Raw genomic sequence first — 26,445 nt, 5'->3', positions numbered from 1 at the left:
TGGGTGCTGTAGTAACCAACAGCTGGAACCCAGGTCAAGGAAAACAAATGTCCCTAGCATACCAAGGATCTCCAGCGTGGGTCCAGTGCTTTAATCAGTGATCACATTACAGCAGATTGCAACTTTAGGAGCTACGCTGGTCCCCTTCATCAAGCATGTGACTAGACAGCACATTCTCTAAGTATTTCCCTGTTGACTTCTTCATAAAGATACCCTTTGTAGTCCCAAAATGCTTTTCAGGTGCCTCTTGGGCCTTCTGACATCAAGAGTCTGTGTCAAGTTTGCAAGACCACTACCTGGTCACCGTTACACACCTTTTGAAAAAGTTTCAGCATTTATTTGGATATCTTCAGAGACTTTTTTTGTTTTTTTTACTTACTCTGCCTAGCGTCCCATTCCTGAAGGTGGGAACATGCCTGATGAAGGGGTCTTGCGTGGCCCCTAAAAGTTGCAATCTGCTGTAAGGACGTGATCATTGAATTAAGCTCTGGACCCACAGTGAAGATCCTTCTTTATACGAGAGAGACAGACAGACCTACCGACACTCCTGCTCTGTGATTTATCTCCAAGGGGCAAAACACATTAAGGGCCACCACAGCACACAGGTATTATGAGCCCATGCAATGTAAACTCCCCTCTTATTACCCCGAAAGCCCAGGTGATGCATACAACTGCCTTTAGACAAAAGTTTGTGCGTAAACACTTGTATAGCAAACCAGAGTAGGGCTGCAACTAACGATTATTTTCATAATCGATTAGTTGGCCGATTATTGTTTCGATTAATCGGTTAATAACCTTAAAAAAAAAGTGGGTCAAATTGACGTTCATTTTCAACCACAGTGACGGGAAAATTTGGAAATAGAAAACTTATTGGTCAAAGGAATTTTCAGACAATGTATGTGGTTTTTGTTCAGAAATGAACTGAAAATTTCAAACAAAATTCTTTCATTCAGCAAATGTACAAAGATTTTTTCATCTGAATATTCTCACCTGAAAATTGATCGGTGAGGCCAGCATAAGGATCGGTACACACCTATGCAGTTTTTGCTTTTGATCTGTTTCTGCAGTGCTTTTTGCTGTGTTTTGATTTTTGCACACGTGATTTTACTGCAATTTGCGTTTTTTTGGGCAGATTAACCACTTCCCGACCAGTGCACGACGATGCACGTCGACAGAATGGCACGGGCAGGCATATTGGCGTACAGGTACGTCCAATATTCAATGCCGCCCTGCCATCGGGAGCACGCCGCCGGCGGCGCGCTCCCGCGCTGGTCGGGACCCCCGTTGATCGCCGCGGGCATCCCCGCGATCGTCTCACGGAGCGGCCGAATGGAGGAAATGCTGTGTAAACAACATTTCTCCATTCTGCCTAGCAACTAGTGACGCTGATCTCTACTCCATGTGATTGGAGCAGAGATCAGTGTTCACTAAATGAAAGCCCAACCCCCCCACAGTTAGTAACACCCCTAGGAACACTTAACCCCTACACTGCCACCCACTGGTTAACCCTTTCACTGCCAGTGTCATTTACACAGGAATTACTGCATTTATATAGCAGTGATTACTGTATAAATGACAATGGTCCCAAAAATGTGTCAAAAATGTCCGATGGGTCCCCCACAAAGTCGCAGTCACAATAAAAATCGCTGATCGCCGCCATTACTAGTTAAAAAAAATAATAATAAAAAGTTATTAATAAAAATGCTATAAAAACTATCCCTATTTTGTAAACGCTATAACTTTTGCGCGAACCAATCGCTTATTGCGATTTTTTTTTACCAAAAATATGTAGAAGAATACGTATCGGCCTAAACTGAGGGAAAAAAAAATGTTTTTTTATATATTTTTGGGGGATATTTATTATAACAAAAAGTAAAAAATTATGTGTTTTTTTCAAAATTGTCGCTCTATTTTTGGTTATAGCGCAAAAAATAAAAACCGCAGGGGTGATCAAATACCACCAAAAGAAAGCTCTATTTGTGGGGGAAAAAAAAGGACGTCAATTTTGTTTGGGAGCCACGTCGCACGACCGCGCAATTGTCAGTTAAAGCGACACAGTGCCGAATCGCAAAAAGGGGTCTGGTCTTTGACCAGCAAATTGGTCCGGTCTGCAAGTGGTTAAAAAACACAAATTGCTGCAAAAAATGCATTACATACTTTTCCGCAGCTTCTCCATTGAAGTACATTGAACCAAAAAAGCACCGTTTCGCGTTAAAAGTCCCTGACCCTTTCAGATGTGAACGTGTCACATAGAAAACCATGTAAATGAACTGTAGTGCGTTTCTGCAAAAAGCACCAATAAACATATAGATGTGAACCAGGTCTAAGATGTTTAGTAACATAATGGGGTTAAAAAGACTAGAATTAGCCCTTTATAGTACAAAAAAAAAAAAGCAGATCATCACTACTGGAAGGGGTTAAATTTTTGCTGTAGAACAGTGAAAGTAATATTTATAGTAGTGATTATATTTTTGTACTATAAAGGGCTCATTTTAGTTTTTTTTTAACCCCATTATGTTACAGGCCGATTAATCGATTATGAAAATAGTAATAGATTATGAAATTAATCGATTAGTTGTCGATTAATTGATTAGTTGTTTCAGCCCTAAACCAGAGTATTATAATAAGTATACAAATTAGGTTCCTGGGCAGGGAAAAATATACCAATTTATAACAGCACATGCTCAGGTAATCTGTACAAGAGCCACAAGTAGTATTTTTAAAACACACATACGTTGCCTTGTTCTATGCACCCCTACTTCACTCTCCAGCAGTTTAAAAAAGGGCTTGAGCTGTGGAAGCTGTGCCCAAAAATGCAAGCAAATGATTAGATTGTCTTCTTGCCACACTGAAGTGAAGGTGGTCTCGGTAAAACATGCCAGTAGTGGCATCACACAGTCTCGGACTAGCAGTCAGAGGCAGCAGTGCTTTTAATCATTTTATACTGCAGCAATGATGCCTTGGGGCTGACAGGACATGCACAGCAATGTTTCATAAAGCATTCGCAAAAAAAGTAGAAAGATTTTATCTAGATGGTCGCTAAAAGATAGCCACTCAATTTTTATTTTTTAAGATCCGTTCCATTCTAAGTAATACATCTTTACCCCAAGATGCAACTGGACAATAGGAGTGGAAGCACACAAATGGTTACCCATCTGCACGGTACAGCATATCCACTCTGCAAATAAAATAAAAACCCCTTTACAAATATCCAATCATGTGCAAGAAATATTTTTTTTTGCATGCATATGATTTAAGTCAGCATAGCTCCATCTCATTCACTAAGCAACAAACAATTCATTGAACATACTTTAAGGTGTGGGTAAACCATCCGCCAACATCTACAGAAGCCATTTAAATAAACAGTGCAAGAATGTCAAGCCAAGTATCTTAAATTGTTCAAGAACTACAAACGGTCCTGCCAAGTCACAAAAGAATTCTGTATATGATTTAATTCTGAAACATTGGTTGACCATTTATAAATACAGTTAAAAAAACAAAAACAAAAAAAATCATACCAGTACAGCTTTCTTAAAAATACAATTAAAAAGTAAGAAAATATAATACAGTAACAAAGGAAACGTTGGGTCATTTTAGGGAGATTCCTGATGTTTGTGAAAGCAGCACATGAAATATTTGCTCAGATTTCAGGGTTTACAAAGTCGGTGTAAAAAAAAAAAAAATTAAAACATGAAAATAAAAAATAAAAGTCTGCTAAATCTATGTACATGTTTTTTTTTCAAGTTACATTTGCACGATGCAGTGATCAAAAGTATAGTAAAATACTTACAAGGAGTGTTTCTTGGGTTTTATATGCATTTGCAAGACTGAATTTGTATTTTATTCAGTGGCACAGCTTCTGAAGTATTTTACAAATTAAAAACACTTTAATATTAAATAAGACATTACCAACATAAGGTCTACAGTAGAACAGTACTGGAAGTCTTTTTTGAATGCAGGCAGTTGTACACATTTTTGTTCCACATTCTGGCTGTTATGACGGTTTTCAGACAAAATGAATGCACCGCAGACTATACTGACAGAAAGCAGTTAACATTTTTCCCATTTCAAAACACAAACCAATTGGGCTGATGTAATGTAGTCCAAGCAACTGAAACTCAGACAGTAAATTTTATAAAAAATCTTTGAGGCAACAAAAACGCAATTCATTACTAAAGACTACATTAAACGAGCACCTATGATGAATTCATAACCTGATATTTAAAAACACAGAAGTACAAAAACCACTATCAAAAGCAATATGACTAAAATACAGTACCTTTCCATTTTGTACATAAAAATTTAAGTAAAACTACAGAATAAAACTGTTTACATCTTTCCCCCCCCCCCATCCTATAACAAAAGAATTTTACATACATATTTACAAAATATGACAACTAAAACAAAATTTAATTAAGTCTTAATTTCTAGGGTGTTAAAAAAATGTACAAGATCTGGCTGCCTGAAAAACCAAGTAAGGCACATGTAGACAATATTTAAAGCGAAACATTGTAACGCAAAAAACTAGTCACTTATTCAGTGTCATACATGGCCCCAATAGGAGCAAGTTAAACAAAATGTACAAAAAATACAGTTAAAGTCGGTAGAGGAACAAAGGCTTTTTCACCTGACAAATTCTATCATTTCAATACTGAAAGTATATTAAAGGGAGATTAACCTTTAAAAAAATCAGTTGCTCAAAATGTTCCATCATTAGTCTAGTTTGGTTAAAACTTCCACTGTCATTTGAGGTGTTAAAAAGCTTCTCTGATGGAACAATGCTAGGTGGACAACCAAGAAATCGGACTGCCAGCTTAGACAGACCTGGCCATGAGGATTTCTTTAAATTCCAGTAAGTAAGTGGATCACAGTTATGCTCAAGGACTTCTTCTTCCAAGTACGCCAACACAATATCTTCAGGCAATTTTTCTTTTAAATTCTTGGACTTTTTAATGTTGGCCATGAGTGACCAAATATTGTCCTCTTTGTGGTTAGGAGAATGTTTGTTACACCCGTTAAGAACAGGAGCATCATCTGAGGTAGAATTAAGCATTTCCAGTTCCCTGATTAATCCTAGTTTGTACTCCTCGGCTTCCTCCTCAGAAAATAAGGATGCTTTGTACCGAGGGTCCAAAAGTGTTGCAAATACATATCTTGGATCATGAAGTGTGGAGGACAAGCGACAAACCATAGCTTCCTTAAGCGATTTCAGCATGGTGTCTATCCCCATTGTCTCCTCAAACAACATTTCAATCTTTCGGTTAAGTATGTGAATCATTGGAATTACCTGACTTAAAGTAGCTGTGTGCATGCTCATTTCTTTACTGGCAGCTTCAAAAGGTTTTAGTGCATGGCAGACAGACTGCATAACCTCCCATTGGTCACAGCTTATCAATTCCCGGAAGTTGCATTCAATTGACATCTCATCGATTGCCCTTTTTTGTTCAATTAACCGTTCCAACATATGAAATGAAGTATTCCATTTTGAGGGTACATCTTGAATCAGTGGATGCTGAGGTAATCCATACTCTTTTTGGCGTTCTGCTAGCTTCTCCTTTGCTCTTGTTGATCTGTGAACACGCTCACAAATTTTTCTTGCAATGCTAAGCAGATTTTGAACCATTCTTTGACTCTTAATGGCTTCATTTACGATAAGATCAACAGTGTGCCCAAAGCATTCAACACTTGACCGATCATTTTCATTCAATGTTTTCCCTATGCTGTGATTATCAGTAACGGTGATTCCTATCTGAAGCCCAAATGAGGTAATCCAAGCCTCCCACAAGTATTCTAGGTGTTTTTGAACACTGACACCATTATAGTCACAGTCAATCTGAGAAACATGCAGAAGTGCAGAACAGTGGTAGTCTTCATTGTGTGGCTTAAAAGAGGAATCAAAAGTAACCCAGTGAGCAGTAAGAGTTAGGTATTCCCGTGTCTGACTGCTCATCCAGATCCCTGCTGTAAAATGTATTACGCCACTCTCCGCTTCTTTTAAGTGGGACACAATTATGTGTTTCACATTTTCATACATATCTGGAATAGCGGTCCTAGAAAAGTAAGATGGGGATGGCAATGAATATTGAGGTTGAAGGTATTCAAGAAGTCTGTTGAACCCAACATTATCCACAAATGAGTATGGTTGAAGATCAAGTGCAATCATTTCAGCTACAAGACTTGTGATTTTTTTGGCAACAGGATGAGAGTCACTAAATTTATCATTGGTTTCATCAAAAGACGACACTGATAAACCAGAATTTCCTGGCAGATGTACATCAACAGATGGTGAGGTTTCTGAAACACCATTGGTTTGTAACACATTGCTGTGAAATCTCTGCAAGTGCCTCAAAAGACAACTGGTGCCTAAATTGGTTGGTTTCTTCCCTCTGCTTATTGTGCGTCCACAGTGCATACAGATTACTTTAGTTGAATCTGCAGAACAAATTGAAAAATGATTCCACAGTTTTGAGGTCTTCTTACTATTTGAAGGAAAAACAACCTGATTATCATGAACTGCAACAGTTGACAAATCTATCATTTTTGAGGATGAGCATTCTGCAGATGCTAATGTAGCATATGGAGAATTGGCTAGACTGACGTCAAAACTTTTTTGGTTTAAAACGATTTCTGGATGCCGCCTATAAAGATGTCTCATTAAACAGCTAGTTCCAAAATCCCCATTCTTACCTCTGCTAATCATGCAGTTACAATACCTACAAACAGCTTTCAAATTATCATTTGGGGATAAGGTAAAGTGAAGCCAAACTTCAGATTTTAACCTTTTTATAACTTTTTTGTTTTGTTGGACTGGTGCATCATATCCCGATGAGCCATGACACTGCTTTGTTTTTCCAGGAGAACATAAAGCTTCACCCACATTTTCTGAAGAATGCAGGACTGGTGTTCCATCATCAATTATCAAGTCACCATTAGAAGAACAGTACTGCAAATCTTCTGATACGCTATCAGGAGATGGAGGTACAGAAACAGGGTCTTTTCCCATTTTTCCTGGAGATGCTGCAGCAGAAACAACCTCTCCATCTGCAGGTAGAATAGATGGCAAGAGAGTAGGAGGAACAGAATAAGGAGGTGGCAAACTTGTGCCTCCACTATTTTCTTGCAAAACTATTGAACGATGAGCCCGCCACATATGCCTTATTAAGCAACTTGTGCCCAAATCTTTTCCATTCTTGCCCCTGCTAAATTCGTTCATGCAGTGGATGCAAACAGCTTTCGAGTTATCCAGTGGAGACAAATAAAAATGTTTCCAAACAGCAGATCTTCTTCTAGAGCCAGCGGAATTTTTGGGATTTGAAATCTGTTTCTCTGTTATATTCTCTGCATTTTCATCAGACTGGCTGTTTGGTACAGCTGAGGGGGAGGCTGAAACTTCTTCCTTAACATTTTTTTCAGATATTGACACGTCTGAAGAAATTTCATCTGAAGAAATAACTGATGAAGGCTCGTCCATGACCTTTTCTGGAGATACCTTTGTTGCAAGTTTCCTCATTTTTGCAGTTGCAATACTAGTGTCCACAACATCTGGAGGCTGCAGAGGTAGAACTAATGTGGGAGGAGAATATGAGATACCTGATGAATTTCCATTTTCAGAGGCAAGTACTCTAGGGTGTGCCCTTCTTACATGTCTCATGAGACAACTTGTACTAAGGTCTTTTTCATTTTTGCCCCGACTAAATTCTTTCATACAGTACATGCATATAGCTTTGGTACTGTCTCGTGGAGAAATGAAAAAATGATTCCACGCTGGGGACTTTTTTCGATTGCTGATATTCTTATTTGTAAGTATGCTTTGTGTAACAGCTTCCATCGCCGCATCATAGAGTGTTGTAGTATACTGTGAAAACAGAATTCCATAATCTTCCTCGTTTTCAGTAGATAAAGTTTGTGAGGTATCAGGGCAATGTTGTTCCTTGTCTTCTTGTTCATCACCACTTTCATCTGCTTTTACTTTGCCTTGTTTTATTTCATTTGCTTCAGTTTTAATTTGTACATGGCTGACCTCTCCATGCATTTCATCATCTTGTTCAACTTTTATGGTGCTTGTTTCCATCTTGTTAAAGAAACTCTTGATAAAACTTAAATCTGAAGATTGCTCATTGAAAAATCAGACCTCTCACTTCACATACAATGGGATCTTTTGTTTCGTCTTTCAATGTCACCAGAAGGGAGTCAATCTGGTCAACATGGACATTTCTTAAATCAATGAGTGATTTACAAGATGGCGTTCCTTGACATGAATAGTATTGCTGTCATCTAGAGCATTTCCGGGCTGGAAAAAGAAAAAAAAAAAAAAAAGTTAGCCTTTGCTTCATCATAAAATGCATTGTATAAACCCACCCAAAAATTATTTTGTATGACTGCAATTGCCAGCAACCTTCCCAAAATGCTGGCGCTTGACTATCTGAGTCACTCACCCAGAGCATCTATCCAGCTAGTGAAGTCAGAGCCCCTGATCTGTATATTATTAGAAAAGGTCAGAATCATCAGTCTCTGACGTCTAAAAAGGTTTAAATTGTGACCTTGTCAAGGAGGTAAAGAATAAATCTTATACTATGGAAAATAAGTACTTTTGTACTTACCTGCGTGGGACACAAACTGTGCTCTTTGGGATTATACCTAGGTGTTGACAAGCACGAGTCACTGCAAGTTAACATACATTAGCAAGTTGCAGTGCTATTCTTGCTGAAGGGCACTTCAACACACTAAGGAAATGCAGCTCCAAAGCACATGCATGACAGCACATCACAAAGCACAGTAACAGCATCTGTTGTAATGTGATGCATCAGAAAAAAATATGCATGTATGTACTTTTGTTCTGGTGCATTGGTCACTTATTCAAAATAAATTGGGCTGCCTTAACTTCTTAAAAAGAGGGATTCCACTGGAAAAAAAAAATTATTAAAAAGCCAGCAGCTCTAAATACTACAGCTGCTGACTTTTAATAAATGGACACTCACCTGTCCCAGGGTACAGCGATGTCGGCAGCCGAGGCCGATCGATCAGCTCTCGCCTGCTACCGCCGCCATTCTAGGTGAGGGAATCAGGAAGTGAAGCGTTGCGGCTTCACTTCCCGGTTCCCTACTGCGCATGCGCGAGTCGCTCAGAGCAATAGGAATGGTCCGCGCTGTCTCTGGGACCCATGTGTCCCAGCAGACAGCAGCATAGACTCCTTGTGGGAGTCTATGCCCAGAAGTGGGTGCAAATACCTGTCAAACAGGTATCTGCACCCCCCGTCCCCCTGAAAGGTGCCAACTGTGACACCAGAGGGTTCTGATGAGCGGAAGTTCCACTTTAGGGTGGAAACCCGCATTAAGGACCAGCCGTCAGTTACACTGCGACAGGTTAGCTCGCCTGGGCGAATAGTCGTTCGTGCAAGTCAACTGCTTTAAGGAGCACGTGATGCTCGAGCCAATGCGAGTGGTCGGCAGGCGCAATTGCTCCTGACAGAGACAGAATGGAGATCTGTTAATGTAAATAGACAGATTGTCGATTCGGTCAGGGGAGGAGAGACATTAAATTGGGGTGACTAAATTAGGAACAGCGATCGGTCTCCTCTAGGCAGTCCCATCTCTCCCCCCCCCCCCCAGTTAGAACACACATGAGGGAACACATTTAACCCCTTGCTTGGGCCCTAGTGTTAACCCCTTCCCTGCCAGTGACATTTATAAAGTAATCAGTGGCCATTTTTAGCTCTGATGGCTGTATAGATGTCAATGGTCCCAAATCAATAGCATTTTTACCAGATTGTAGCCACGACCTGCTTTTATTTTTCTTGCAAATAGGGATGGAGGCATATGACTCTATATACCCAATATCACAATTACTACCCAATGCCCATTGTTTTCCTCAAAAACCTATCAAATACAGCCTCACCAGTGCCCATCAAATGCAGCCTTCACCACTGCCTGGATCACACACAGCGGGCATCTCCCACTAGGTCACAGAGCCTTGATAGGAATAGCCCAGCCAGCACTCTCCCTCCTCCGTTGTAACAAAGTCCCACCACCTAGACTGATAGGCAGCACACTAATCCAATGCTGGGAAATTGAATCCATGTGCTGTCTCAAGCTCACAGTCTAGAAGGTGGGACTTTGTTACAACGTCCGCTGGAGGAGGAGGGAGAGGACGGGTGCACCGGGATAGTCATATCAAAGCTCTGATATAGCAGGAGATGCCGGCTGTGTGTGCGGCAATGGTGAGCGGCCACCCTGGGCATTTCAGATGCAAGCTCCGTGACAGGCAGAGGGGGGTGGGGAGGGAGAACTCCGACAGAGGCACGCCATCGATACAATCGAGATTCAGCCATTCTCCACATTTATGCCAAATTGTGGTGCGCTCCCCGGTGGGGTCCGCAAGAGTGGGATTCTGGGAGGACGTCAATGTACGCCCCCCCAGAGTCATCCGACCACGATGCAGCCGTCATTCAGCTATAGCGCGGTTGGCAATCGGGTAAGTGAAATCTTGTAAATGCTCTAAGAGATAGGGTAGCCAAAAAATAAAACAAATGAATTAAGGCATAAGCCATACGTGGAACAGTTCAGCTATAGAGTTCAACTTTCAAAAAAAACTAAACACCACACACTAATGCTTGCAAGTTTGTCATCGCTCATCAGTTAAATTCTCCAATTATAGAAAGTAATGCTCAATTATAAACTTTAGTCTATGTGTAAGCCCAATAAGATGATCAGCAGATACCTGAGGAAAACTTTTGCAAAGGCATATCTTTTAGCACCTTGAACACTTTTGTACGATGTCCAAATGCATCACCTAAGGAAAAAAGAAAGAAAAGTCAAACATTTACATAGTTGTACCTACCAAATAAAATACTGGCAAACAGATCATAGCAATTTCACAAAGTATACTTGTTTTAAAGTAGATGTAAATCCAGCTTGCTATTGCATTTCAACTGTACTTTTCAATCTCTTTAAATCAGCAGTTTTCATTAAAAGGACACCTGATAAATATGCTTCCTGTTGTGGGGTGACAATGCTTTGTCTCTCAAACAGTCTCCTGAGCCGTCAACCTGTCACATGAGCTTCCTGGTCAGACTAAGGCCCCATTCAAACCTCAGCATTTTGTAGCTTGAAGCTCCAAAAAATAAAATAAAAAAAAATTAAAAAAAAAAATCAATTATCCTCTATGGAGTTGGTTCACATCTCCAAGTGGCCTGAAACCAAACGCCTGATGTAGCTCAAATTGGGCAGATGTGCAAGTTTTTGGCATGTTTTTTTCCCCCCACAGAAAGGAAAACATATATATAGTAATACATGAATAAATGTAAAAAGACATACACATTTAAAAATCTGAATTAAAATATGTAATTAACCCAAAAAAGGAAATTCATATTAAAAGACCCACACAAAATTTTTTTTTAAATATACTACTACATTGTGCATTTTTTTTTATTTATAATTTTAGTATAAAAGTTTGTTAGGGTTTATTTTTATCTTTAAAATTGTATTCATTTATTGTATTTACAATTATTTTTGTGTATGTATTTCACATTAGTAGTAGTAACACCCAACAAAAAAGTAATAAGCCAAACAAAATATTAACCCACCCTCCCCAACCACAAATCCTAACCCTTTACACTAACAAAAATAAAACCAAAGCTAAAAGGAAAAGCCGGAAAAATATCAGCAAAACCTAGCAACAAACGATGCAACAGATGATAGTTTTCATGAAAAAAAAAAAAAAGCCAAAAAGATCGAAGACGCTGCATAAAAACAAGCACAAAACGAGAATAAAAAAAAAAAAAAAAGGTGTGCAAAAACGCTCAAATAGGCTACGCTCAGGTGCGATTTCAATCTGAGCAAGTCATGTGAGTACTGGGAGACGTTAATATAAAAAGGGTACCAATTGGCAGCTTTTTTTATATAATACAGACACAGGGGCACATAATGTTATGTTAGAGGGGATGGAATTTTTTTCATTGTAGTTATGATAGCAGCAGGAGGGGACGGGCACTCACAGAGCAGACAGGCATTGGGGAGGGAGGGAAGAGGTAAAGACAGAGCAAAGCTGCAGGTGACAGCATGTGAACTGACCAGTGTCAGGGCTCAGCAGCCATGGTCAGTCTACAGGGGGTGGGTATAGCCAGGCAGGATCAGCCAGGTTTTTTGGGTGATAGAAGGGACCAAATTACACAGCACAAGCACTGTGCTGTCATTCATGCTTTAAAGGGAACACAAGAATTATTATTATTTTTTTAAAGGGTAACAAAAGACTGTGTTTCTGCAAGCCTTTTTACATACAGGTAAAGCCTATAAAAGGTGGTGCACATACTAGCACATTATGCTATGATCTTGCAGGCCCCCCCACCCCTAGTTTACTACCGCTTTAAGGACTTCCCACAGCTCAACAGTGACTGTAACCACAGGTCAGTGTGGGCAGGCTTTACTTTTCTGCTTGTTAAGGTAATATAGATTCGAATTTCCAAAGCCTGGCCATAGTTTTACATAAAGCAGAACTAGACCTTCCTATACAGCCAAGGAAGCTGCCAATCAGTGTTGCTTGTTAAACCCTGCAGCCCAAGTTAAAAATGCTGCAGCAAGTGAACAGCCCCATCCGGCTGTTATATTACAGTTTGGGTAAACGGTTGCATACCTTCCTAGATGCAAAATAGATTTGGCCCTCCACAACAGTCAGTTTCTTGGTCAAGAGATTCTATTGGAAAATTGTCAGATGAACAGAGCCTTTATCCAATCAGATGCAGGCACTGTTCAGATATTCTGACAACTGAGAGGACCATTCACTGGCACTGAAGAGAAAAAATAAATAAGCACAAATGTTGATTCAGTGCCTGCTCACCTTTCCTTTTTTTGTTGGAGGGAGAAATGCAGTAGGAATTGGTTGGCATGGCGTTATCTTTGTTCCCATTTTTAACAGCTTCCAGACCACCCCAAGCACATTTAATGTGGCAAGGCAGCCAATCAGAAGGTCTGGCAGCTTGCCACGACCCACTGACCATTCACAGGAGAGACAGATCAGCGGTGTGCCAATGTAAACAAAGCACACCGCTGATCTGTCAGGGAAGTAAAGCAAGATATTGTGTTTCAGAGAAGCGGCATCACAATCTTTTCCTCCAGTGAATCCACTCCCCCCCAGTTAGACACCTCTCAGGGAACACATTTAACCCCTTGATCGACCCCCTTAGTGTTAACCCCTTCCCTGGCAGTGTCATTTATACAGGCATCAGTGCATTTTTTTTTTTTTAGCACTGATCAAATGTACCTAAAGCTATCCCGTAGTTTGTAGATGCTATAACTTTCTGGTAGGGGTGCACCGAATGGAAATTTTGGTGCCGAAAATAAAGGATGCACTAGGCCGAAAACTACAGTTAAAAAAAAAAAAAATATATATATATATATATATATATATATATATATATATATATATATATATATATATATATATATATATATATATATATATATATATATTTTTTTTTTATATACAATTGTATTATATTCGACTTAATATCAATTTAAATTAATATAAAATGAATTCTTGGTCATTATTGGCACCTTTAGTGCAAGAAAAGCTCAAGAAAAATGCATTGTGCAGTCTCTAACCACCTGATACAGCAGTTAGTCAGATTGCAGATACAGACGGTCCCCTAGTTAAACACCTGACTTACAAACGACTCCTACTTACAAAACGTATGGAGACAACAGGAAATCTACCCCTAGGCAGGGAAATTCACTCCTGTTAGCCCTTGTACACACGGTCGGAGATTTCGACAACCAAATCTGTCGGAGTAATTCAGACGGATTAATTCCGGAAGAGGTCCGGCAGCGATGTTGCATACACACGGTCGGACTAAGTTGTCGGAAAATCCGATTGTACATAACGTGATGACGTTATTTCGTTAGACGGGACTATGTTCAGGCTAGTAGCCAATAGCTTTGGTCTAGGAATTTGATCTGAGCATGCGTGGCACTTTGTCCGTCAGAGTAGGCTACACATGATCGGAGTATGTCCGATAGGAGCATTTTGTCTGAAAATTTTACCGGCAAGTTGGAAAACTTGGTCCGTCGGATATTCTGATGTAAAACAGTCCGATGCAGACCACACACAGTCGGAATATCCGACAAAACAGTCCGATAGGACACATTCCGCAGGAATCTCCGACCGTGTGTACAAGGGCTAAGAGTTATTATGGGAAAAGGTGTGTCTCTACTGAATCTTTATCACCAAGGCAAAATTTTCAAAATCCAATTGTCATTGGGACAGGAAGTGGTGAAATCTTTTGAACAGGGGCACAGACCACAAAAAATAAAACAAAAATCAGGGGTGTTAATCCTTCCATATGCTATCCAAAAAGCTTAATAGTTTTTTTTGGCTGGAGCCACACTTAAAAATGACCTGTTTCAATTTACAAACAGATTCAACTCAAGAACAAACCTACAGACTAGAGGTCGACTGATATGGGTTTTTCTCTGGCCATTGCCAATGCCGATATTTAAAAATTGCGGTGGCCGATATATGATGCCAATTTTTTTGGGTCGATACGTTAGGCCGATTATTTTTATATATTTTTTCCCCTTCATCTCATAAAATCTAACAGACACCTTTCACACTGGGGTGTTTTTCAAGCACTTTTGGGCTCAAAATAGCACCTGTAAAACGTCTCCCCTGCAGTCTGTGTGAAAGTCCCGAGTGCTTTCACATTGAGGTGATGCGCTGGCAGGATTTAAAAAAAAAAAGTCCTGCGCACAGCACCTTTGGAGTGGTGTATACCGCTACTCTACCACTCTTGCATCCATCGCTCCAGTGTAAAAGCAGCCTTAAGTAATACGGCATATTTCTTACATTTAAACATAACAAACCTCCAATCAGTTCACTTGTATGTATCATTTAGATAAAAAAAAAAAAAAAAAAAAAAGAATACACAAAAACAGGTAATCAAAACTTTTGGCCGAAAAAAAAAAATGAGCTAACTTTACGTTTTTTTTTTTTTTTTTTTTTTAATCATTAGTGTATTTTTTGCCAAACAAATTGCGTTTGAAAGACCTCTGCGCAAATGCTGTGCGACATAAAATATTGCAACAACCACTATTTTATTCCCTATGGTCTCTGCTAAAATATTATATATAAAAAGGATTTTTACTTGTAAGCAACAGAAAAGATTTAGGGTCCTTTCACACGGGGCGGATCAGTGATGATCCGCCTCGTGGATATCTGCTTGCACAGCGGGGATCGCCAGAGCGATCTCTGCAGAGCAGGCAGAGGACAGGTCCGTCTCTGCACACCGACAGACCTGTCCCCAGCGCCGCAGTGTCCGTCATCACCCGATCCGATGACGGATGGAAAAATAGCTTTTTTTCCTCCGTCACACCTTTTTCGGATCGGAGTGGCTCGGATGTCAGCAGACATGTCACCGCTGACATTCAATGCTCCATAAAGGTGTATGGAGCATCCGTTCAAGTCCGCCTGAACAACTGACAGGCGGACCTGAATGGATCGTCCGTGTGAAAGGACCCCAAGTCTTACAAATGAGTTCAGTTCCAGTTTTGCCACACAGATTTAATCCAGCTCTGAGCAATCTTCTTTTATTGTTCTGTTAGAGAAATCTTGACAAAGTCTCTAAAACTTAGTCAAAACCTCCCTCTTGCTGTGAGTGACAGAGGCAGCGGCCGGCGTCAGTGGGGCAGTGGTCTGTAAAAAAATAAATAAATAAAATTTGGGAGTATTTTTTATCAGCCCTGTTGGGGGCGTTGGCAACATGTCATAGGTCTAAACAGAGACCCCTGACATCTCCCATTTGAGACAGAGAAAGGGACAGAGGACACAGATTCCCCAGTCCCTTTCTCTGCATTGAAATTGGATGGAGAGGAGACAGCAGCTCCTCTTCATTCATACACTGAGCAGAGTAACACACGGGTTTCTCAGCTCAGTTATCACAGGACACAGAGTGATCGGTAACGAATGCTCTGTGTCCCATTCAGAAAAGAAAGGGGCCGGTAATTGAGATACCGACCCCTTTCTCTCCTCTCCATCCTGACAGGTTCCCCCCTGCACCCCCCCCCCCAACCTGCAGGAGAGGAGAGGGAAGCCGGCTGCGGGGGACAGAGGAGGAGGAGGACGACACATGGAGGGAATGTGTACACAAGGCAGAGGGGGACAAGGGGGGGGGGGGGCAGAGGAGGAAGACACACGGGGGGAATGTGTACACACGGCGGAGAGGGACGGCGGAGGAGGACACTGAGGACAGTCATCCCCCACTCTAACTGGACATTGTGTAGATGTGACAGGGGGCCGTGAGCACGCTCTGCCTCTCCTGCACGCTATGGCCAAGGGGAATGTAGAGGTGGGCGGGAAGTCTGTGGACATCACTCCGCCCACCGAGCGCCAAACAGACCCGCCCACTGAATCTGAACTTTTTAGGGGTTTCAAAATAGCTAAAGGGGGGACATATGACAGGTTAGGATACATGCAGGAGGCATGTATATCCCTATATATCACCACTATGGCAGTTGTTTAGAATTGATGAGAATGGGTTTACATCCACTTTAATTGTTAAAAGATTGCAATCTCGATTCAACACCCCCTCACGATGCTAATCAGCTGTTTTCATGATTCTATAAAAACAGTGCACAGCCCAGGTGTCCAAAAAAAAAAAAAAAAGCTGACAAATGTTTATCAGCATTCCTCAGCGCAGATAAAGAGAAGAGAAGACTTACAATGTATCTCTTCGTTATTTTAGATGAAAGGCTTGAACTTCAGTTGGTAGATGAGACCAAATCTTCTACCATAACCCTAGTATATAATGTCAGTATAACGGCAGCGGGCGGTCCGGAAGTGGTTAAAGGAGTTGTAAAATGCATGAAGATGAGATACCTTGTGTGTAGCAGCCACCCCGGCACCCACCTAATTACCTGAGCTCCATCTCTCTCCAGCCATGTCCACAAATGCCTAAGCCTTCTGCAACACTTCCCCTGATTGACAGACACAGCAGCTGCCCCATGGGCAGTGGGGTCAGGGCTCCATGTCTGAATGGACACACGGAGCTGTTAATAAGCTCCAGTGCCCCCATAGGAAGTTGCTTGCTGTGGGGGCACTCAATAGGAGGGAGGAGCCAGGAGCAGCAAAAAGACCCATGAAGAGGGGGGACGGGCTGCTCTGTGCCAAGTCAACCACAGAGGTGGTAAGTATAAAGTTTGTTTTTTCAAACTCAAGGGGTTACAATTACTTTAACCAACTCAGCCCTGAACGTAATGCATTTTATGCACGTTTAGCTGTAAAAAATAAATTTAAAAAATCTCCCACGTGAAGACATTCCAAACGTCTATAGCTTCCGCTGGGCACTGCCACCTTTGATGGGACGTTAGCAGTACCAGAGCTGCCACTCAAGTGACATCCTATAGTAATCCCCTTCAGCCATCCATTCACACCTGAGAGTCTGGTTACACATTTTGGTACATTTCCTTACAGACGGCAAGTCTCAATATCAACAACCCCATCTTCTCTATTGTGGTTATTCAGATCTCCAAGCACAAAAAAAAAAAAAAAAAAATGTACACGTATTGTTGGAGCTGCATAGGGAGATTCACCTGAACCGATTTTCTCTGCTCTCCTCCCCCGAAACAACGCCTGAGCTTATATACACTTGCAAAACCAATAAGAGCAAAAAAAAAAAAAAAAGCAAGGTTCTAAGCTCAGTTGTGAATTGCATCATTGGCATTGATACAAGAGATTATGTAGGGAAGTGAGGAGCTGGGCCAGCACAGAGTAATTAGGACATACCTAAGAGAGAAGAGAACATCTATAATGTGGAGGCAGGGGGCTGTTCAAGGGAAGACCCTAGGCAGATTTGTTAGGTGGCCCATAATTTTTCATTCAAACAGCAGGTTTAAAAATAAAAAAGGGGATCCGATTCCCCTATACATGCAATGGATGTGGTTAGGGGAAATACTCCTGTTGCGATATTGTTTTCTAAAAGTGGGGAGCCTAAAACAAAGTTTAGGGCAGCCAGGTATAGCCTACAGCACTGAATGAGCAGGAAAGCACCGACAGGCCAGATATACAGAAGCTGATCAGTAGATCGACTTCTGCACAACCAGGTGTCCATACAGGGATCAAATTCGGCTGGTCTTTACCACATTTCAATCCATATATAGTTAGCCTTAGTTCAGAGGCATATTACAAATCATTAAAAAAGGAATAAAAATGCATATGTCTTTAAGGCTGGGTTCACACATGTTGTGCTGCAAGTTTGTGCCTGGGGTCCTGTGCGTTCCTGTACACAATGGTTCAGATGCAATTCAGCCCTGAATTTTTGCCTGCATTTGCACCTGAACTGGACCCTTTTTTAATCCGGGGCATTTTCGGCATGGTCCAAAAGCATAGACAAGGCAAACTGCCTTGCTTCCAATGCCGTCCTGTGGTGTGCGCTGAAAAAAATAAAAATAAAAAGGGGGGGGGGATTTTTTTTTCAATGCAGTGGGTGCAAAACTATGACATTTCAATGCCGCTAAATGAAACGTCACTTTGTCCGCCACATGGTCCAAGAGCAGCTCACCTCTATTCTGATTGACATGCACAATTCCTGAAGGTTTGGAAACCGTGGGTGACCTATAAGGACAAAATGAACCAGGACCTACTCTCCAGGTGATGACACCAATGTGACTACCACAGACCTGCAGTTGAATCCCATCCCCTCGCTCTCTTTCCTCGTTAGGAGTCATTTTTTGGTTTTGGGCCTTCATAAGCACTCATCCTTTGCTAGCCTTTACAGAAAGCCTAAGACCCCATACGCACTATACAACTTTTGTCTGAATTCCTTTAGATTTACCAAAACAATGTAGTGCAAGAACCTGCCTGATTGCATACAAATTTAAACTCTTAAAGGTTCGACCTCAAGTTTTGGTAAATCTGAAGAAAAAATAAAAAATAAAAATCTACAGAAAATTGTATACTGTTTATTCAGCTTTAACCTCCCTTCAGGTTTTGGTGACACTGATCATGCATGAGGGGTAGATCCTGTGTACTTTAAAGTCTTTTTTTCTGTTTTAAAAGTAAAACGTTATACTTTCCTCCTCTGTGCAGTTGGTTTTGCACAGAGCAGCCCAGGTCATCCTCTTCTCGGGTCCCTCTTTGCTGCTCCTGGCAAGTGCCCCCAGTGTCAACAGATTCTTATAGGGCACTGGAGCCAAGTGACAACTCCATGTAGACACAGAGCCCTCTCTCCTGATTGGCTGACTGATTTTAAGAGCCAATGGCGCCACTGCTGTCTCAGCCAATCATGGAAGAGTGCTCCGGAATGGCTTAGACAATCATGGACTGTGATGAAGAGATATGGGGATCTGGTAAGTATTGGGGGTGATGTTACAAAGTTTTTTTTTTTTTTTTTATCTTAATGCATAGTATGCTTTAAGAAAAAAAAAAAAAAAAAAAATCTTCTGCACTATTTTGCACTCATGTCCTACTGCCTCCATAATTGTAGGTCTATCGGCCCAATCTCTATTTCTTACCTCATTGGCACCTGTTCACTCGCACCTTTGAAAAGTGTAAAAAAATAAAATTTATATATATATATATATATATATATATATATATATATATATATATATATATATATATATATATATATATATATATATAAATTTTATTCTTAAAGTTTGAAACAAAAAAAAAAATAAAAAAAAAAAAGTATGAAATATATACTCATGCTAGTGGTATACAAAAAAAAAAAAAAAAAAACAGCTGCCATACATAAAGTACTGATCACGTGAAAAAAAAAAATGTATAAATATGGCGCTCGCAATCATAATATAAGTGAAAAAAGAACAAATTGTGTAAATATAACAAAAACAAAGTCCAGATAAAGTGACCAAAAGTGCTCCAATCCAAGATGAAGGAAATACAAAGATGCTTCAGAAATATTCAGGTGTGCAACACCCCCTCGTGTGTCCCCACTCAGATCCAGGGGACACCCAGCTTTGCAGTCTAGGGGGCACTTCAGACTTCGTAGTAATATCCAGGTGGATTAAAAGTCAAGTCATCCAATCTTTTGTGAAGGTTCTCAGTCGGACAGACAGGTACCCAGAAAGATATAAAGAATGGAACTGATGGAGTAGTATCGGATACCAGAAATTTGCGTCAAATTTCCGATATCACTGACGTCACTACAGATTTCGTAGAACGCAATTCCAGTTTTGGGGAACGCACACCAGGAATGAGGTTCTTTCATATCTACAGCTCCACGTTTGTGCCCGTTCTGATCTTAAAACTTTGCAAGTACCCATTCTCCTGTGCAATAAAAATCTTTAATAGTACTTCACTATCAGTTCCATTCTTTATATCTTTCTGGGTACCTGTCTGTCCAGCTGAGAACCTTCACAAAAGATCGGATGACCCGACGTTTAATCCACCTGGATATTACTACCAAGTCTGAAGTGCCCCCTAGACTGCAAAGCTGGGGGTCCCCTGGATCTGGTGGGTGGGGACACACAAGGGGGGTGAATATTTCTAGAGCATCTTTGAATTTCCTTCATCTTGGATTGGAGCACTTTTGGTCACTTTATCTGGACTTTGTTTTTGTTCATTATATTTACACAATTTGTTATTTTTTCACTTATGATTGTGAGCGCCATATTTCTATATAAAAATAAATAACCCTAAGCGCTGCTCCCAGCATGTGATCAGCATGGCCGTCTCATGTGAAGGAGCCTTACTTGGAATGTTTGTAGTTGGTGACAGGGTCTCTTGATTTAGCAGGTTCCAAAGTCAGAAAACAAATAGGACTATGTACATTAGATAAGAGTAAAGTGCAGGAGATGTTGGGGGAAGTATAGCGAAGGCTCCCAGGGCTGGGATCTCTGCTACTCACACACACCATTGTGAATCATTGATGGAACACAACACAGCTGTGTGTCCTTCCTCCTGTCCGGGGTGAAGAGGTGACAACACCCCCTCCCCCTATGTTCAGCCATAGGAATCCCCAGAGCCATGTGGAGTCGGGGGGAGAAGAGCACACAGGAAGACACACAAGGGAAATGGGTGTATTGGAGGTCAGTGTGTGTGACCAGGCCTTCCTCATACAGGAACTCAGGGCTCAGAGGTGGCCGCACTTGTCCCCCACACAGCACCGTTCTCTCACACTCACCTGGCAGCTATGGGCCGCCGCAGCCACCCGCCGAGCGCTCAATGTTCACAGCTCGGAAACTCGTCTCTCCGTCCCCCATTCATTACTTTAATGCTTTGTCTCCCTCCCGTTCCCGCGACGCTCCGTCCGACGGCGAGATGAAGACGAGAGGCGGGGCGCAGCCTGCGTGCGGCTACGTCAACAAGTCAAAGGTTCTCAAAATGGCCGCTTCCTCCAGGGCGAGTGCGCGCGACAGGGACTGCTTAGGGCACAACAGTCAGAGCGGCGGGACCCGCCCCTCCCAGCGACACATAATACAAATTACGTTGTTGGGGGAGGAGACTTCTTACTACTCTGTACTCGTCGCGTTTGTTTTGGTAGCGAGCCGGGGTTTCCGGTGACTACTGGCCTGGGGGTGGGGTGAGGCTGAGTGTCCAGGGAGCCTTTCTCGTCTCACCAGTACAAATGATATGGGCTTCTCACCTCACCAGTACATAGGAGACACGGGCCCATCACCTCACCAGTACATAGGAGACACATGCCCATCACCTCACCAGTACATAGGAGACACGGGCCCATCACCTCACCAGTACATAGGAGACACGGCCCATCACCCCACCAGTAAATAGGAGACACGGGCCTCTCGCCTCACCAGTACATAGGAGACACGGGCTTCTCAACTCATCAGCTGTCTCAACACCAGCTCATCCAAAGCAGCTGTCAATGCATCCTCTTTCCTCGTCTCAATGTCATCATCAGTGACTTCCCTTGACCCACCATGTCCTCCTGAGGAGTCCCCCAAACTGTTTGAGCACAGTGTTTGGTACATGCTCCAGGAGGATGCCCAGTGTTTTGTAGGCTCGGATGATGATACTCAGCTAGAGGAAGGCAGTAGCGTGAGTGCAGAGAGAGGGGATGCTCAAGGAGAGCAATCTGGCAGTCATGTTCCACAAGCTGCAGCATACTGCCAGGTTTGCTCCAGTGATGAAGAGGGAGGGGATGATGAGGTCACTGACTCCACGTGGGTGCCTGGTAGTAGAGATGAGGCGGCACATCTCCAACGAGGCAGGATGCCCTTCGGGGGCAGCACACTGACTGAATCACATCGCAGAGCTCCGCCTGTGCAGGGCGCTGCCTCTGCGCGTTATTCTAAAAGTTCTTTGGTGTGGGCCTTTGAGACGAGTGCATCAGATCAGACCGCTTCAACATATGGCTCAAGTGTATCTCGTATGGCCAAAACATCAGCCGCTTGGGCACCACATGCTTGACCAGACATGTTGACCTGCCATGCAGCTTGTCATTAGCTGGGATCTCCAACCCCACTAGACCTTCAGTCCTCTCTGAAACCTGCACTGAGAGGAATGAAGGTGTAGAATTAGGCGTGTCACAGTCAAGTACTTGCAGGCACTCTGCTAGCAGTACACCGACGTCCGATTGTAGAAGGCAAATTTCCCTGCCCCAGCTGTTGGACCGTCAAAAGAAATTCACTCCCAGCCATCCACATGCCCAGGGGTTGAATGCTAGCTTGGCTAAATTGCTAGCACTTCAACTGCTGCCTTTTCAGTTGGTAGACTCGGCCCCCTTCCGTGAGTTTGTACAATGTGCGGTTCCTCAGTGGCAGACAAAAGATATATCTATAGAAAAGCTTCAAATGTATATTTGAAGCTTAAAACAGGTACCACATCCCAGTTTAGAAATTTGAATGAAGAAGGGGGAGATAGATGAAGGGGACTGGAGGGTAACCAACCCCCGGGACTTTAACGGTACCAAATATATATATAAACAAGAATAAAATCAATAGAATTTTATTTAATGTACAAAAGACATTTCTCACATAGGACAAACAATTATGTCCATATATAAAAAAATGACAAATACAAAAGCTCGTATAACTCCACAGATTACCACATTTCTTTCTTTTTGTAAATAATTAAGCCTGCATTGTTTCTTTCCTACATGTTTCGCTCTCTTGAGCTTCCTCAGGACAATTGCAGCATATGACAGTACGTGGAAAACTGAAAATATACAAAACATAAGACAAACATTCAATACATATGTAAAAACCCAGGGGGACATCTAAAGTGTCTTCCCATTGGTCTAACACAGTCAGTTGAATAGATCTGGTAGTATATTCATTCCGATCGCTTTTCTACCCAGAAAGGAATGAATTGACTACCTTGGCAGTAATGAAAAAACAGGACATAATTGAAATAAATTTAGAATAGATCATTACTTGATTGATTAAGAACAGACGCTCACTTGTTAACGGTGGCCTCCTACATTCATTGCATAGACTAATACTGGTATAATTCACCAATTCGGCGATTATAAATTCAGTTGCAAACAAACAAAAGATGAAAATAAAATAAAGAAAAAAAAATATATATACAAGTAAAAATAAATATAAAAAACAACAAAACACAAGAAAATCTTACCCCATAAGGTTTGTGAGTTAGTATGATACAAAATCGTTGTTGGTGGATAATAAAATAGCTTAGACGAGAAGATTTTTCCTTTTTGTCCACCAGGACAGGTGGAATATGGTGAAAGCAGCGCTAGTAATCCCCAGTGTTCTCCATGAGTCTGCAGAGGCGCGAGAGAATTGTATATTATATTTAAGCCATTGGGGTATAACACCCTTATGGCAAAGGGTCAGTAGTAAAAAGACCAACACCTGGACTAAGCCCAGAAATGGCTGGAATGGAACCAGTTTGATATTGTCAATGCCCGTAGATTGCTTGTATCGTCAGATGGAAAATAGAAAATGCGTAAAGTGCTGATCTATAGATCAAAAAATTGAAAGCCAAAGCCACCTTCTTAATATTACTACATCCCTACTTCAAAGGCATGAGTCAAATACGTCTGGTTAGGACCGAACGGATCATCCGATCACAGGTCCCATCCAGAGCTGTGGTGTTCTTACCTGTTGCGAAGTAAAATAACTCCTCTGGAGATGGGTTTGGTTGTTTCGCCGTTGGAGAACAAACCCGCACGTCCTCTCCCGTCGCTTGCCTCATCGGCATTGACGGGACCGGCATTCTTATCTCGCGCCTCCAGCCCGGCGGCGTCTGACGTCACCGCCGGGCTGCGGGCACATCTATAGCGAAGACCTAATGACTGCGCGTACGTTCCGTATTGCGCATTCACGGAAGACGTGAAACACGTTCGTACCGTGCCTCGGCCATTTTGATATCTGGCCGAAGTCAGGAAATTTGCCAGCAGTTGTTTAATCCTATACCCGCATTGTTCATTGAACCAAACGTTCGTTGAAAGCAGGTAACTTATAGTAAAACTGGGCACTCTGCCCTAATCTTGTTTGACAAATAGTAAAGGCAAGTTACAGATCTATATGTAAATATGTAAATGTACGGGGAAGAGGGGAGTGGCCCAATATAATCGCCAGTCCCCAACTCATCCCCGATTGTTCAATGGTGGCTAAAAAAGAAAGCCACAAAAATTGTTAGCAACTAATAGGCAAATAAGGACTTCGCATTTAAAGAAACGGGGCGGGTTGACCAGGCCCATAACTGGTTTGAATGGGTTAAAGGTCCGACCCGCCCCGGGGTGCCCGTACAGACTCACTGAAAACAGAGGACACAAAAAGGATCACCTATCGCATATATAATATTCACCATAGTCATTTAAATGTATCGATATGAACAAAGAGGTATTCAACATACATGTATATTCATATACGTATTTATTATATTGTTACACCTCCCAGGGGGAAAAAAAAAAAAAAAAAAAAAGAGGAAGGAATTTCTCTCAAATCCTAAAATCTAAAGAAAAGGTTTAAAACTAATGGCATCATTGAGTCCAGGCGATCGAGTGGCTTCCAAATTAAATATCCATCGGGTCTCTCGTTGCAAGAGTGTGGTTATAATCACCACCTCTCTCTCCCGGAGGGACATATTCCAATGGAAAAAAATGCATGAGGCTATCATTGAAATGATGATATAAACCGAAGTGTCGGCTAATTGGGGTTTCCATCTTCTTCCCTCGCACCAGGGACACATGGTCCCTGATGCGGTGGAAGAAGGGCCGTTTTGTCTTTCCCACATAGAAAGCATTGCACTGACAGATCATGATGTACACCACTCCCATTGATTGGCATGTCACAGCGAATTTGGGCCTAAAAAGATGACCGTTGGGTAGGCGTATAGATCCTGATGCATGTAAATATCTACAAAACCCACATTTGTGGCAAGGGACACATCCTGTTTTTTTCCGCCCTATTGTCAGAGGCGGAGAAAAGTGGCTTTGTACTAAGGAATCCTTGAGAGATCGTGATCTCCTGTAGGTGATGCCCGGATATTCTGGGAGATATTTAGCTAAGAGTGGGTCCCCTTTCAGGAGATACTGGTATCTCTGAAGGACTCCTCTTATTTGCAAATGTTGCTCATTGAATGTGGTGATGAATCTAACCTCGCCAGTGGTCCGGGGTGGTCTATGACTGTATTAAATTACCCTCCAGTCCCCTTCATCTATCTCCCCCTTCTTCATTCAAATTCCTCAGTGGCAGGTTCCCAAACGCCACTTTTTCTCACGGAAGGAGATTCCGGCTCTCTACCGTCATGTGGAAGGCAATGTCCATGCCTCGCTGGACAGGGCAGGGAGCGGTAATGTTCATATTACCACTGACTCATGGTCCAGCAGGCATGGACAGGGACGTTACCCATCTCTCACAGCCCATTGGGTCACTCTTCTGGCAGCTGGGAAGGATGCAGGACAAGGTGCAGTAGTGTTGGAGGTTGTTCAGCCTCCAAAATGCTATTACTGGTTGTGACACACCCCTCTCCTCCACCCCCTCTTCTTCCTCCATGGCCTCTTCCAGTGCATTGTCCTTGGATCCAGCGGTGCTCCGTAGGCGTTCAATAGGCTACGCAAGTAAAAAGATGCCATGCCGTGCTTGCGCTGGTTTGTTTGGAGGACAGGAGCCACACTGGGGCAGATATTTTGTCAGCTCTGCAGGGGCAGGCCGAGAGGTGGTTGATGCCACGCCAGCTTAAGCCAGGAATGGTGGTTTGCGACAATGGCACCAACCTCCTCTCCGCCCTCTGACAGGGACAACGGATCTGTGTGGCTCACGTCCTTAACCTGGTGGTGCAGTGGTTCTTGGGCAGGTAACCAGGCTTACAGGATGTCCTGAGGCAGACCAGGAAAGTCTGTGTGCATTTCTGCCGATCATTTAATGCCAGTGCTTGGCTGGCTGAGCTCCAAAAGGTGTTGAACCTGCCCAAGAACCGCCTTATATGCGAAATGCCCACCAGGTGGAACTCAACTTTGGCCATAAAAGAAAAGGGGGAAAATAGGGGACATGAGGGCACATTCAGCAG

The 26,445-nt window shown here is 42.2% G+C and overlaps 1 protein-coding gene across 1 annotated transcript; it reads right to left on the bottom strand.

Annotated features, from left to right (window-relative positions):
* Positions 1-3,421: 3,421 nt before the first annotated feature.
* Positions 3,422-21,309, bottom strand: ZBED4 (zinc finger BED-type containing 4). Its single transcript, XM_077472407.1, has 3 exons — positions 21,131-21,309; positions 10,717-10,788; positions 3,422-8,290 (listed from the first exon to the last, which is right to left on the bottom strand). Exon 3 carries the CDS (start codon positions 8,069-8,071, stop codon positions 4,646-4,648), a length of 3,426 nt encoding a protein of 1,141 aa, XP_077328533.1. The 5' UTR covers positions 8,072-8,290; positions 10,717-10,788; positions 21,131-21,309; the 3' UTR covers positions 3,422-4,645.
* Positions 21,310-26,445: the final 5,136 nt, after the last annotated feature.

This window comes from Lithobates pipiens, unplaced genomic scaffold (assembly GCF_037356315.1).
Source record: "Lithobates pipiens isolate NorthernLeopardFrog02 unplaced genomic scaffold, aLitPip1_a1.2 Scaffold_8, whole genome shotgun sequence".
NCBI classification, from domain to species: domain Eukaryota; kingdom Metazoa; phylum Chordata; class Amphibia; order Anura; family Ranidae; genus Lithobates; species Lithobates pipiens.
Note: the sequence above shows the minus strand (reverse complement) of the source record. Positions and strands in the feature narration are given on the sequence as shown.